Source organism: Pseudochaenichthys georgianus, chromosome 8, assembly GCF_902827115.2.
Source record: "Pseudochaenichthys georgianus chromosome 8, fPseGeo1.2, whole genome shotgun sequence".
NCBI classification, from domain to species: Eukaryota; Metazoa; Chordata; class Actinopteri; order Perciformes; family Channichthyidae; genus Pseudochaenichthys; species Pseudochaenichthys georgianus.
Window position 1 is genome coordinate 35107278 of NC_047510.2, and position 13221 is coordinate 35120498.

The window sequence follows — 13221 nt, forward strand, 5'->3', positions numbered from 1 at the left end:
CGATGTTAACCAATCAGGCTAAAGGAAGGTAGACAATTAAGGGTAATGGTCGTCCATCCAACACCGGGTTTATTCATTCAATGTTATTTTGGGCCTAACAAATGTAACCAAAGTAAAACACAAAAGTATAATCTTATTTCATACACCTGTCGAGCATTATTGTGGGAATTCTCCAGTTTATTTAGCCACCAAAATATTGGTACTCATTCTGAATGTCATGACCACTTGCTTCTGGTTCTCTGAAAAACACTGTTAGTTTTGTGTTCATTGTCTTGAAAGTGTTAATTATTTTTTTTGTATTTGATCCTAATCCGGAACGTAAAATCTGGAACACAAATCTGCACTAGACACTTGAAATAACACTCACAATGAATACACGTATTATAGAGCTGGGCTTAAAACAATTCAAACTTGCAATCATTACACAATAGTAGACTACTACTTTTTTTAAATGTATTTTATTTTTAATGGGTTACTTTTATTGTTTTGTAATGTGTTATTAAGACTAGACATTAGAGAAATATGGAAGCCTTTGTCTGCCAAAAAGAAAAAGATAGCCTTGTGATGAATCAAACTTATTTTTACATAATAAAAATAAATTAAGTCTTTTTTTAAGGATACTCTTTTGAAATTTTACATAATTTGTACTAAATAATTTTTCGAATGTTTCTTATGACTTAAAGTATCTTATTTTCCATAATATATTGGCAGAAAAGGACTCCCACAGAATGAGTGCCATGATTTATTATTCAATCAGAAGATAGTTGAAGCTATGTCATCAATTATAGACCAGTTGAAAATGAAACATTAGCAGATAACAATTTATTATTCTTTATCTTCCTTTCCTCAAAACGATGCAGAGAAACTAGTCCATGCATTTGTTACTTCTAGGCTGGATTATTGTATCTCTTTATTATCAGGGTGTACCAAGAATTCAGTCAAGTCGCTTCAGCTGATTCAAAATTCTGCAGCTCGTGTACTAACCAGAGTTAGGAAAAGGACACATTACTCCTGTTCTGGCTGCCTTACACTGGCTCCCTATAGAACACAGGATAGAATTTAAAATTCTTCTTCTCGCCTACAAAGCCCTTAATGGGCAGGCGCCATCTTACCTTAAAGAACTCATTATACCCTACTGTCCTACTCGGGCATTGCGTTCCAAGAATGCAGGGTTGTTGGTTGTTCCTAGAGTCTCTAAAAGTACAATGGGAGCCAGAGCCTTTTCTTATCAAGCTCCACATTTGTGGAATCAGCTTCCAGTTTGTGTTCGGGCGGCAGACACCCTATCCGTTTTTAAGAGTGCGCTTAAGACCTTCCTTTTTGATAAAGCTTATAGTTAGGGCTGATTAGATTCAGCCCCTAGTTTTGCTGATATAGGCTTAGTTTGTCGGGGGACACCATACTTCTTCCTTCTCTCTGTCTATACCTGTGTACTCTCATGTTCCCATTAACCCAGCTTCCCCAAATGTATTTCTTTTTGGTGTCTATATACGGCGGGATCCAGAGTCATGGATGATCCTGCGGTCCTGTGTCCTGGATCGTGAGCCCTGGATCGCGAGTCGTGGCTGTGGTCCTGGATCATCGGTCCTGGATGGATATCCTCGTGGATTCATCTTCCTATTATACACACATGCATTTCCAAACATTTGGACTACCTATGTTGCAAATGTATTATCTTTTCAATTTACACACGGCATCTATTGCACGTCTGTCCGTCCTGGGAGAGGGATCCCTCCTCTGTTGCTCTCCCTGAGGTTTCTCCCATGTTCCCTTTAAACTGTGGGTTTTCTTCGGAAGTTTTTCCTTGTACGATGTGAGGGTCTAAGGACAGAGGGTCTGAGGACAGAGGGTCTAAGGACAGAGGGTCTAAGGACAGAGGGTCTGAGGACAGAGGGTCTGAGGACAGAGGGTCTAAGGACAGAGGGTCTAAGGACAGAGGGTCTGAGGACAGAGGGTCTAAGGACAGAGGGTCTGAGGACAGAGGGTCTGAGGACAGAGGGTCTAAGGACAGAGGATCTAAGGACAGAGGGTCTAAGGACAGAGGGTGTCGTATTGTCATACTGATATTCTGTACACACTGTGAAGACCACTGAGACAAATGTAACATTTGTGATATTGGGCTATATAAATAAACATTGATTGATTGATTGATTGATTATTCAATTTAACATTCCCTTTTTGATAACAACATCACATTTAATTAGCTTTTGCAACAAATAGCTTCACTTCAGTCCCCAGAAACTTGGGGGAAATACTGTCGACACATTTACAAACATACAAATAACAGTCACACATTCACATTCATGTCACAGCATAAAATTAGACACATACATGGTGTTTTTTCACATCTTCAATCTGAGGTAAATGCACAGCCTTTTCTTTGGCTCTCTTATGTGAGCATTTATAAAAGTCATTTACATTGTGTCAGAGAACTAAACGAACAAACCCTTTGAGTTGAGATGTTTGCTTTATGACTAGATACAGTCTTCACTTTAGCAACAAGTTAGCATATTTTACTCCAACCAACGTAATCTCGTTTTATTTACATATGCTCGTGTATAGGACAGACTGCCATGCAAACATGTCTAGTATACGGACCATCAGACACAGATCATCCAATAAAAAGTAGATGACACATCCCGCTTTGTCCAAGCTAGGGAGCTTCCACATCGGCTTATTTTGTGTTTAAACTTCAGTTTTAGAGCAGAAGTGCGATTATTTAGCTTAGCGTATGGCCATCTTTAACAACATTAACTTGCAAAAGACACCTCTTTTAGGATTTTTTAAATAAACTGTTACTCAAATTAATACTTTTCCAGGCAAAAATATAACCATTTAGATTCCCAACATGTGATTTGTTTATCCAAAAAACGCAAATTACAGTATTTGCGTGGATGTTTGGCGGTTTTACAATTTCTCTTACTGCCATAAGGGGTAGACGCAGGTCCACAGGGTAACCCAGGGTATTAAATAAGAAATTATAATTTACATTATGAATCGCCAAATTGCCGATAGATAGCTAGATATATAACTAATGTTCACTAGCTAGCTTGTTAGGAAGTTAGCTAATGTTTGCTAGCAAGCACGCTAAAGAGATTACTAATGGCCACTAGCTAGCTAACTAGCAAACTGACATGTTCATTATTTTGAGATAGCCTACTACATAATTTATCATCTTCAATCATAATAATGACCGTATCATCACTGGGTCATTATTTTGAGAATGTGGTCTCTAGTTTGACATGTTTTTATAAACTTCCAGACTTTGGACGTTCGTCTGCCCTTCTGGCATTGAGAGTTATTACAAAAACAATGTCAACATGAATTTGCTTTTGAGCCAACATGAGTCTGACAGGCTGGTGTGCTTCGGTTTTCCTTAGTTCCTCATAGGATCCATTTACACCAAGAAAAAACTACAGAGTTATTAAAAATGTCCTCATAGATTTATGGACATTTGTAATCCTGCAAGCCACTTATAGCTGATATTTGTGGTATACTATAAACTATTAAATCGCTGCTCTATAGCTGTAAATGTTCCCAAATATAATAGATTTTTTACAAAACTTCTAGTGTTAAACAAGAAGAACTAACACATTTGCATTCAAACAGGAAGGGGTAAAAGGTGCTGGGCTACATGAGGTGAAGAAGTCCATTTAAATGTTATTAACGCTGCTTTTCTCTGAGGTCTGGAAGGAGCTGATGTCCCAGCGAGCAGAGCGGAAAGTGCTCCCCTTGAAACTGGCCCGTCTTTTTGTGATTCGGTAGATTTTCCGGAGGACGGCGCGTCGCAGCAGGATGTAAACCCACGGGTCCAGGATCTGGTTACAGGTCGCCATCCGGACCCCGGTCACCATCAGCCCCCTAAAAGTGTCTCTATCACTGTCCAACATGCCACTGTACGACTTGGTGGCTGACATCAGTGCAAACACCTTTAAAGAAACAATTAAAGAAGTTAAGGCACCATCTTTTAAACAAATACTTAGGTATTAAGTCTGTTTAAACATGATTACAGCAAATGCTTTAACCTCTTTTATCTCAATCTTTATTCATAACAAACTCAGATAACTTGTTGGTACATTTGTTTGAAATGTATGGAAGCCCATAGTAGACTTTATTTAAATGATAATGTAAACCCAAAAATGTAAATGTAATTCCATACAACCATTAAAACTAAACAAATATGTATATGTTTTTTGAGTAAACATTGATACAAAAAAAAGTGAATATGCAATAATCCAATTCTTTGTATGGGTGTTTTTATGAAGATATTAAGACTTTCAATTCAAAAAGTTTGCCGTACATTGGACAATGTTCAAATGTTTGTTAAAATTCAAAATGCAATGAATTAAAAATGAAAATGCAATGTCAGAAATGTAACCGGATTGTTAATGTATTCATGCAAGTAAAACTATTTGGGAAAATATGAATTAAAATGAATAAATCTGTTTACTATCTCAATATTCATAGAACGTTTATTTATACTTGAGCAATCATAAGATAGGCTTTCCTAAATATAAAAATACAATGTTGCCTCTATGCAACAACGATGTATGATTTTAAATATCACACACATGTTGACATTTAGTCATCTACAATGTGCTTTTTAAGATTGAATGAAGTTGTTTTAGCAGTCACTCACCAGCAGAGGGCTCCAGCAGATGCAGGAGGTGACCATGATGCCCAGCAGCTGCACCACCATCTCCGTGTCGTGAGACCCTGCGGAGCTGCGCTGGGAGCAGGGCTTTTTCTTTTTTAGCCGAGCCCTCACCAGCGTGATCCCACTGATGGTGTTGCACACAAAGGCCGAGGCCAAAGAGCTCAACGCCAGTCCAGAAAACACCATCACGAAGGCCAGATCCGTGCCTCGAGTGCCGTCCACCACCTTGATAAAGCACCACGTCCACGGGTACTGGTAAGTGTAGGCCCCAAGGCTGAAGTAAGGTAGGAGGGCCACACATAAAGCTAGCAGCCAAATCAAGGCGAGTGCCATTTTAGTCCGAGCTGTTGTGACTAAACGAGCGTGAAGCAAAGGCTTGGTGACGCCAAGGCATCGCTCGGCAGCCATAGCACACCCCAGAAAAAGGGGGCAGAGTCCAAAGAACACCATGCAACCACCACCGAACAAACACGACGCATCTGGGTTCTCCGGGTCGCCTCGAAATGTGGAAACAGAATCATCTGTGGACCCCTGAGTGTGCACCGAGTACCTCCTCAGCACCAGAGCTCCAGGGATCACATGTCCTGCTAAATCTGTCGCTATCAACGAGCTGGCTAAGAGTAGAAAAGTGGCCTTTGACCGCCGCCGGTAGCGACTGTAAGCCTTGGCGAGGATGATGAGGGCCACCACGTTGAAGAGGATGCCCAGAGTCATGCTGATGCCGGCGGCTGTGGGGTTGTTAGGTGATCCGGTGGCGTTGCTCGATACGGCCTCCACCTCTGTCTCCTGCACCGTGGGGGTCTGGTTGGGAAGGGGGAAGGGGGCGAAAACGCCGGAGGAGTTGTAGTGCTGCATGGCCAGCATCACCGTTCGGTCGTCGGCCTAATGTGGTTCCTCTGGGTGAGAAGACACTGGAAAGGAAACAAGACTGGGTCAGTGCTAAAGATAAGATCAGATAAGAAGTACTTTATTGATCTCAAGTTAGGAAATGTTTATGTCGCATCAGCATAAAAAGACAACACTGAAGCTGAAGTTCACATGAGGAATGAGTTATACAAAATTCCTATAGCCTGCAGTGCTTTGTGGTGTGAGTTATAGTGTTGGACATTTCAGCATTAAAGATGGCTGCCTTCTCTCCAAAAGATTGCTTCGGGGTTGTGATGCTCATAGCGCCCAAAACACACATGCAAAGCATCAAACTGCATCCCCAACATGATGTTCTGGTGCAACAACACATAATGCAGCCGGTCAGTCCTCTCATTAATGAAGGTTTTTCAAATCTACATTATCCTTCCAGAAAAAAGTCCACTTTTGGGCTTCCATACATCCAAAGGTACCATATATATGGCAGCCTGAAATTGGGGGAAATGTGAATAAAATGATGCACAATCAGGTCCATATTTTCCTCTGATAGAGTGATGCAGCTGGCTGAAACTTAAAGGGTGAGTTCGGTCACAAACATGTGCTTAAAATATGTGTAACAGTAGTGTCTTTTTGCACTCAAGACAATCAGACCTTGTTGTGAACCAAACACTTAATTTTATATCGTAATTTTATAACATTAGTGTTTACATTTGTCAACGTGTATCGCATCCTTGAGTGCAAGCTTTCCTCGGCACACTGATACGATTAGCAGGTGAAGTTCGGCAGGAAAGTAGTTCCTTCGTAAAACAGCTCACAACACGGTCTGTGGATTGTCTGAAGTATGGTCGTGATTTCTGCGAAGAGACATTTTTGTTGAGTTTATTTAAAGGTTTTTATTTTGGGCTTTCTGAGCAGCAGAAGTCGAGTGCCATCTAGTAGTGTCAGCTTTTTCGGACCGTAACGATAATAGAAGATTCAAAAAGTGTATGTGCTAAAAGGGTTTTCATTTAATCACATTTCAAAACTGTTTTGTATTATAAGATGTATTGTGCTCAAATCTTAAGGCAATAAACCCCTTCACTGTTACTGCATGGAGGGATATCTAGACGTGAAATAATTCATATTTGATATTTAGTTTAAATTATAATCGAGGAAATGCAGATATCGCCACGTCCCCTTTAAAACACACTCCCTTTCATGCCCTTGTAATCTTGATGAAGTCTCTTAAAGGTGATCAGATATTATATTTATGTCAAACTGGGGGAAAACATCGAGGCAGAATAACTGAGCCCTCAGCCGTCTCTGCATAGTGCCTCATTCTTCTTTTCACACGAGACCACAACCCGGGACGTCTGAACAAGTTCTGACAGTTTCTGTTGACACTGAACGCGCCTGCACACATTCCTGTCAAAGTGCTGCTATCATGCAGCAGCAGTAATAACGCATGCGTTAAGTCATTACATCCATACGGTATGCATGCAGGAGGCGTGTGGTGCAGTGGGTTGTCCGTTGGTGTTGGGGTCAGGGGGGCACAGGTTCAAACCCCACTGCAGTCAGCATGTCGTTAGGGTTAGGGTTAGGGTTATACAATGTATGTAACTGACTGTTTTCTTTAAAGTGGTTTTATATGGTACTGTGTTTCATATTTCAAATTTTAGTTTTTGCTGAATGTATTTGTTTCTATTCCCAAACATGATTTTTTTCATGCCCTTAATTTTCCTAATTTTTTTAATATGTTTTGGATTTTGTTTATTATTTGGAACATGTATTTATTTCTTCTTAAATGTCATGCTGGTCGGTAATATAAAGACATTACTATATAGTTAAAACATGATTCTAACTTTTTAAAAAGCACATAATAATGATGATAGAGAGAATTATAACTTATGACAGCCATACATTTCCTTTCTTACATTTGATATGAGGGCGTTTTAATTAATTAATTAATTTGTATTCTTTAAAGTGGATGTTTTTCCAATCATTTCAATCAATCTGAAAAATAAAAGTAACTGTAAAATAGGACTTTTAACCAAACTCAGGAAAAACTACTTGTCCTTTACATTAAATAAAATATATTTAACTTACCTTTTAAATAATAAATCCATGAAGATGATCAGGATCACTCTGACAATAACTCATAACTGAATTTAGCAGACGTTAATCCAGGTTGTTCTTGTTGGTGTCTCTGTGCGTCGTTCCAGAGCCAGAGGACTTCTTCACCGGCAGTGTTTCCTCATTCTGCACGCTGTAGGAACTCCTCTGAGAACAAGCTGCTCTCCGTAACGCTGCAGGAAGCATGTCCTCTGTGACTCTGACTGCCAGCTGCTTTTATACGGCCGGCTGCAGCGAGATCACACTTCCTCTGGGTGTCAGACTGCAGAAACACAGCCACGTCCTCCCACGGTGAAGCAGTCAGTCAGAGGACTCTCACAGACGTTTATGCATGGCGGAAGTCATCCCCATTCACATTTCATCGTGTAATTTGTGATGCATGTTTTGAAAAAAGCTTGCATCAAAATATGACATGAACTGAAGTTTACAAAAATGGCATATTTCCACAATAAGAAAACACAATACAACTGTATACACGATGTTTCGGACCATTAGAGGATTCAAAAGGGTATGTGCTAAAAGGGTTTTCATTTAATCACATTTAAAAGTATGTTGTATTATAAGGTAAATGCATGTATTTCGCTAACATCCTAAGGCAAAGACACCGTATTCAATGCTACTGCATGGAGGGATATCTATCATAAATGTGAAATAGAGGAAGTTAATTAAGGACTCTTTAAAGTAGAGACACTACATACTGATATACACCTGAACATCAGCAGGAGAGGACTCTTTAAAGTAGAGACACTCCATACTGATATACACCTGAACATCAGCAGGAGAGGACTTTTTAAAGTAGAGACACACTGATATACACCTGAACATCAGCAGGAGAGGACTCTTTAAAGTAGAGACACTACATACTGATATACACCTGAACATCAGCAGGAGAGGACTCTTTAAAGTAGAGACACTACATACTGATATACACCTGAACATCAGCAGGAGAGGACTCTTTAAAGTAGAGACACTCCATACTGATATACACCTGAACATCAGCAGGAGAGGACTTTTAAAGTAGAGACACACTGATATACACCTGAACATCAGCAGGACAGGACTCTTTAAAGTAGAGACACTACATACTGCTATACACCTGAACATCAGCAGGAGAGGACTCTTTAAAGTAGAGACACTACATACTGATATACACCTGAACATCAGCAGGAGAGGACTCTTTAAAGTAGAGACACTACATACTGATATACACCTGAACATCAGCAGGAGAGGACTCTTTAAAGTAGAGACACTACATACTGATATACACCTGAACATCAGCAGCAGAGGACTCTTTAAAGTAGAGACACTACATACTGATATACACCTGAACATCAGCAGGAGAGGACTCTTTAAAGTAGAGACACTACATACTGATATACACCTGAACATCAGCAGGAGAGGACTCTTTAAAGTAGAGACACTACATACTGATATACACCTGAACATCAGCAGGAGAGGACTCTTTAAAGTAGAGACACTACATACTGATATACACCTGAACATCAGCAGGAGAGGACTCTTTAAAGTAGAGACACTACATACTGATATACACCTGAACATCAGCAGGACAGGACTCTTTAAAGTAGAGACACTACATACTGATATACACCTGAACATCAGCAGGAGAGGACTCTTTAAAGTAGAGACACTACATACTGATATACACCTGAACATCAGCAGGAGAGGACTCTTTAAAGTAGAGACACTCCATACTGATATACACCTGAACATCAGCAGGAGAGGACTTTTAAAGTAGAGACACACTGATATACACCTGAACATCAGCAGGAGAGGACTCTTTAAAGTAGAGACACTACATACTGATATACACCTGAACATCAGCAGGAGAGGACTCTTTAAAGTAGAGACACTACATACTGATATACACCTGAACATCAGCAGGAGAGGACTCTTTAAAGTAGAGACACTACATACTGATATACACCTGAACATCAGCAGGAGAGGACTCTTTAAAGTAGAGACACTCCATACTGATATACACCTGAACATCAGCAGGAGAGGACTTTTAAAGTAGAGACACACTGATATACACCTGAACATCAGCAGGAGAGGACTCTTTAAAGTAGAGACACTACATACTGATATACACCTGAACATCAGCAGGAGAGGACTCTTTAAAGTAGAGACACTACATACTGATATACACCTGAACATCAGCAGGAGAGGACTCTTTAAAGTAGAGACACTACATACTGATATACACCTGAACATCAGCAGGAGAGGGCCCCTTGAAGATTGTATTGCCAAAACAACGCTAGCTCTTGAGCACGAGACATATTTGCTGACGAATGCTTTGAATATTTACAGATGACTCGCCCTTTATCGAATCAAATCAAATCAAGTTTTATTTATATCGCACATTTATAAACGATTTTTGGTCGAGCCAAAGTGCTGTACTTCCTTTACTCCTCACCAAACAATTATGGGGCATTAATATTAATACCATGAAACAACAACCATCAGAAATGTATGCCTGCAGGAAGAAGCTCCTTTCAAGTAAAACCTTTAGAAGCAGTGTTTCAGTTTTTGATGAAATGCATGACTTCACATGCAGCAGCTTGAACAAACACGTATTGCAGTAAAAGTGTTATTAATGCCAGATTACTCTCTTTAAAGTCCCAGCTGGCTGAATGGACTTCAGGTGCTATGGAGATCATTGTTGTAAATATATTCTGTTCCAGTGCGAAATCTACGTCTTACATTCTTGCTTTTACAGCTTTAAAGAGACTTATCTTGTGTGTGTTAGTTCTTCAGATATTAAATCCCTCCCTCCGGTTGTACAGAGCTTTATCTGAACAACCTCAACATCCCTGTGGTCAGATCACATCGAGTGCTCTCGCCTCTACAAACTGTGCTGTCACAGTCTGAGCAGCTGCACTGGAAATGCTTTCCCAGTTTTCAAAGATTACTGGCCAAGATGTAACGCCCCGAGCCTCGAGTAAGATCGACTTTAAAGGTTCCCTATATACTGTTTTTCATCAATATATCACAGGTCTATATATCTACCAAACAGATCATTGCAGCATTACCCATAATCCCCTCTGTTTCAGCCCTGTTTTCAAAGTGCTGATTCTCTGTACTTTAGATCAGTGGGGGGCGCAGAGGCATGACGGGGGGGGGCGCGAGAGACCAGGAGGAAAAAAGGTTATTTAAAAAAAAAAAAAATCATAATTAAAAAAATGATTGATTCGAAAATAATATGATACAGTACAGTACTATTACGTCTGGGTCTCTGTGTTTCATTAAAGCTTCTGGTGCTAGCGAGCTACACTAACGGATATGAGTTTTTTCAACAACAAGGTGGAGGAGAGTCCTCTCCTGTCAGACTGAGAGGCTCAGTGAGCTAAAGGACTCTCTCAGTGTTTAGATAGTTAACTTTGGTCTAAGTTATCTCAGTGGGTCTCAAACGTTTTGGTCACCATTAATGTAAATAATTATTTCCGAGGCACACGTTTATATGATCATTATAGTTATAAAAAAATAAGAGAATAAATGAAAAACAGGTATGAAATACTATATGACAGTAAAATAAGAATAAAGTTTAAAAGGGTGATTTGTAAAATATCCATAAAGAAAAAGTAAATCTGTTTACAGGTCTGTTTCAAATGGGTGTTGAGAGAGGTATCCATAGATCTCTTCATGTTGCTCTCAACGTGCACCAGATTGATGCTTTCAACTTCAATATTTAGAAATAAATCTTCCCGGGGGAGCATGCCCCCGGACCCCCTATGTGAGGTCCACACACCACCTATAAAATAGCACTTTACCCCTGCTTACACCTATATGCCGTGAGCTGATTATCGAGCCTTCATTGTAGCAGTCGCAGGTACACTGTGTGTGTGGGGATTGTTGAAAAGCTGAACCTGAAAAGCTCCCGCTCGGAGCTAGAAAGGGAAAAGCGCTGGTGTGAAAGCCGCATGAGAGGCATTTGGGTACAAAGAACTCAATGGTGCTCTAGGAGGAGACTCAGGTGATAAGGGGGGGGGGGGGTTACTTGGTTGCTGATTGGCTAATCGATGTTTATGTGGATAGTTATGTAAATGATGCTGTATGATGTCCTTTTGTTGTTCTGTTTATGCTTTTATGTTTCATGTGGAACCTACTTGAACAGGTCTCCCTTGGAAAAGAGATCAATGATCTCAATGGGATTTTATCTGTATAAATAAAGGTTTGAAATGAAATGAAATGAATGGGTACACAAGACAAAACATCGTTATGACATTACAAAGTGGCCAACATCTGATCAGCTCATTTTCAGACAGGTCTTTATATAAATGGATCAAAAAGAGAGAGAATCTTTGTTCCTGAAACTTTCAGAGTCTCTTTCCACACTTTCCAGAAGTGGATTTTGCATAATAGGTGACCTTTAATACCTTCAAAGCGGCAGGTCCCTACCACGGTGTTTTTTGGTTTGGGTATTGCCCGTGCTTTCGTGTAAGAACTTTAATCTTCTTTTGGAGTTCTTGTTCTTTTCTTAAAAGTATAGAATAGACTAGCCGAGCAAAGTCTTGTTCAATTCAGTTGTACTTTGCTCAACATTCTTGTGTGACTTCTGGTCCTAAAAAACAATATGGCTGTAGCGGCCAAAAAGCCAAATGCAAGGCTTGTAAATCTCCACGGTTCGTCTTTGAGTTCAAATGGACGTTTGTGCCAACTTTGACAATAATTACCTCGAGGAAAAACAGTGGTGGAGTCCTGACACACACACAACTAACCCTAACCCTCAAACTTAATGCGACCACGAGGGCTTAACAAATCCTGTATTACGTTGTGATTATCTCAAAGAATGACGATACAATCCACAAACACTGCAGCGTCGTACAGTGAAAGGAATCTGGAGCCTCTATCATCACCAAAATAAACCTCTGGCGCCGCCACTGAGCCGGACTATTTGTGTTGGGGGGGCCTGACAGAAAAAGTTTGAGAACCACTGCTTTAGAGATAAGGAGCCCCTCCCCCCCCCACGCCCCTCTGAGAGGCATGTGGTTACAAAGAACACAATGGTGCTCTAGAGGAGATTCAGGTGATAAGGCGGGGGGGGGGGGTTACCTTGGTTGCTGATTGGCTAATGGTTACACAAGACCACACATCGTTATGACATCACAAAGTGGCCAAAATCTGATCAGCTCATTTTCAGACAGGTCTTTATAGAAATGGATCAAAAAGAGAGAAAATCTTTGTTCCTGAAACTTTCAGAGTCTCTTTCCACAGAGGGGACACATGGTGATGTAGAAGAGACATGAAGAAGAGGGGACACATGTTGATGTAGAAGAGACACGAAGAAGAGGGGACACATGTTGATGTAGAAGAGACATGAAGAAGAGGGGACACATGCTGATGTAGAAGAGACATGAAGAAGAGGGGACACATGCTGATGTAGAAGAGACATGAAGAAGAGGGGACACATGTTGATGTAGAAGAGACAAGAAGAAGAGGGGACACATGTTGATGTAGAAGAGACATGAAGAAGAGGGGACACATGCTGATGTAGAAGAGACATGAAGAAGAGGGGACACATGTTGATGTAGAAGAGACAAACACTGCAGCGTCGTACAAGGAAAGGAATC

At 40.4% G+C, this 13221-nt stretch overlaps 1 protein-coding gene across 1 annotated transcript; it reads right to left on the reverse strand.

Moving 5' to 3' along the window:
* Positions 1–2175: 2175 nt before the first annotated feature.
* LOC117451439 (prostaglandin E2 receptor EP1 subtype-like) lies at positions 2176–7834 on the reverse strand. The gene is made up of 3 exons (XM_034089736.2): positions 7607–7834; positions 4640–5568; positions 2176–3929 (listed from the first exon to the last, which is right to left on the reverse strand). Exons 2-3 carry the CDS (start codon positions 5519–5521, stop codon positions 3654–3656), a joined length of 1158 nt encoding a protein of 385 aa, XP_033945627.1. The 5' UTR covers positions 5522–5568; positions 7607–7834; the 3' UTR covers positions 2176–3653.
* Between the last annotated feature and the right edge of the window lie 5387 nt (positions 7835–13221).

What these genes read in the sequence shown, in the direction of transcription:
- LOC117451439 (XM_034089736.2), bottom strand. Translation starts at nt 5,521, where the DNA reads ATGCTGGCCATGCAGCACTACAACTCCTCCGGCGTTTTCGCCCCCTTC. An exon ending in TCTGCTGGAGCCCTCTGCTG is followed by an intron (nt 3,930 to 4,639) that starts GTGAGTGACTGC and finishes GTTTCTTTAAAG; the next exon opens with GTGTTTGCACTGATGTCAGC.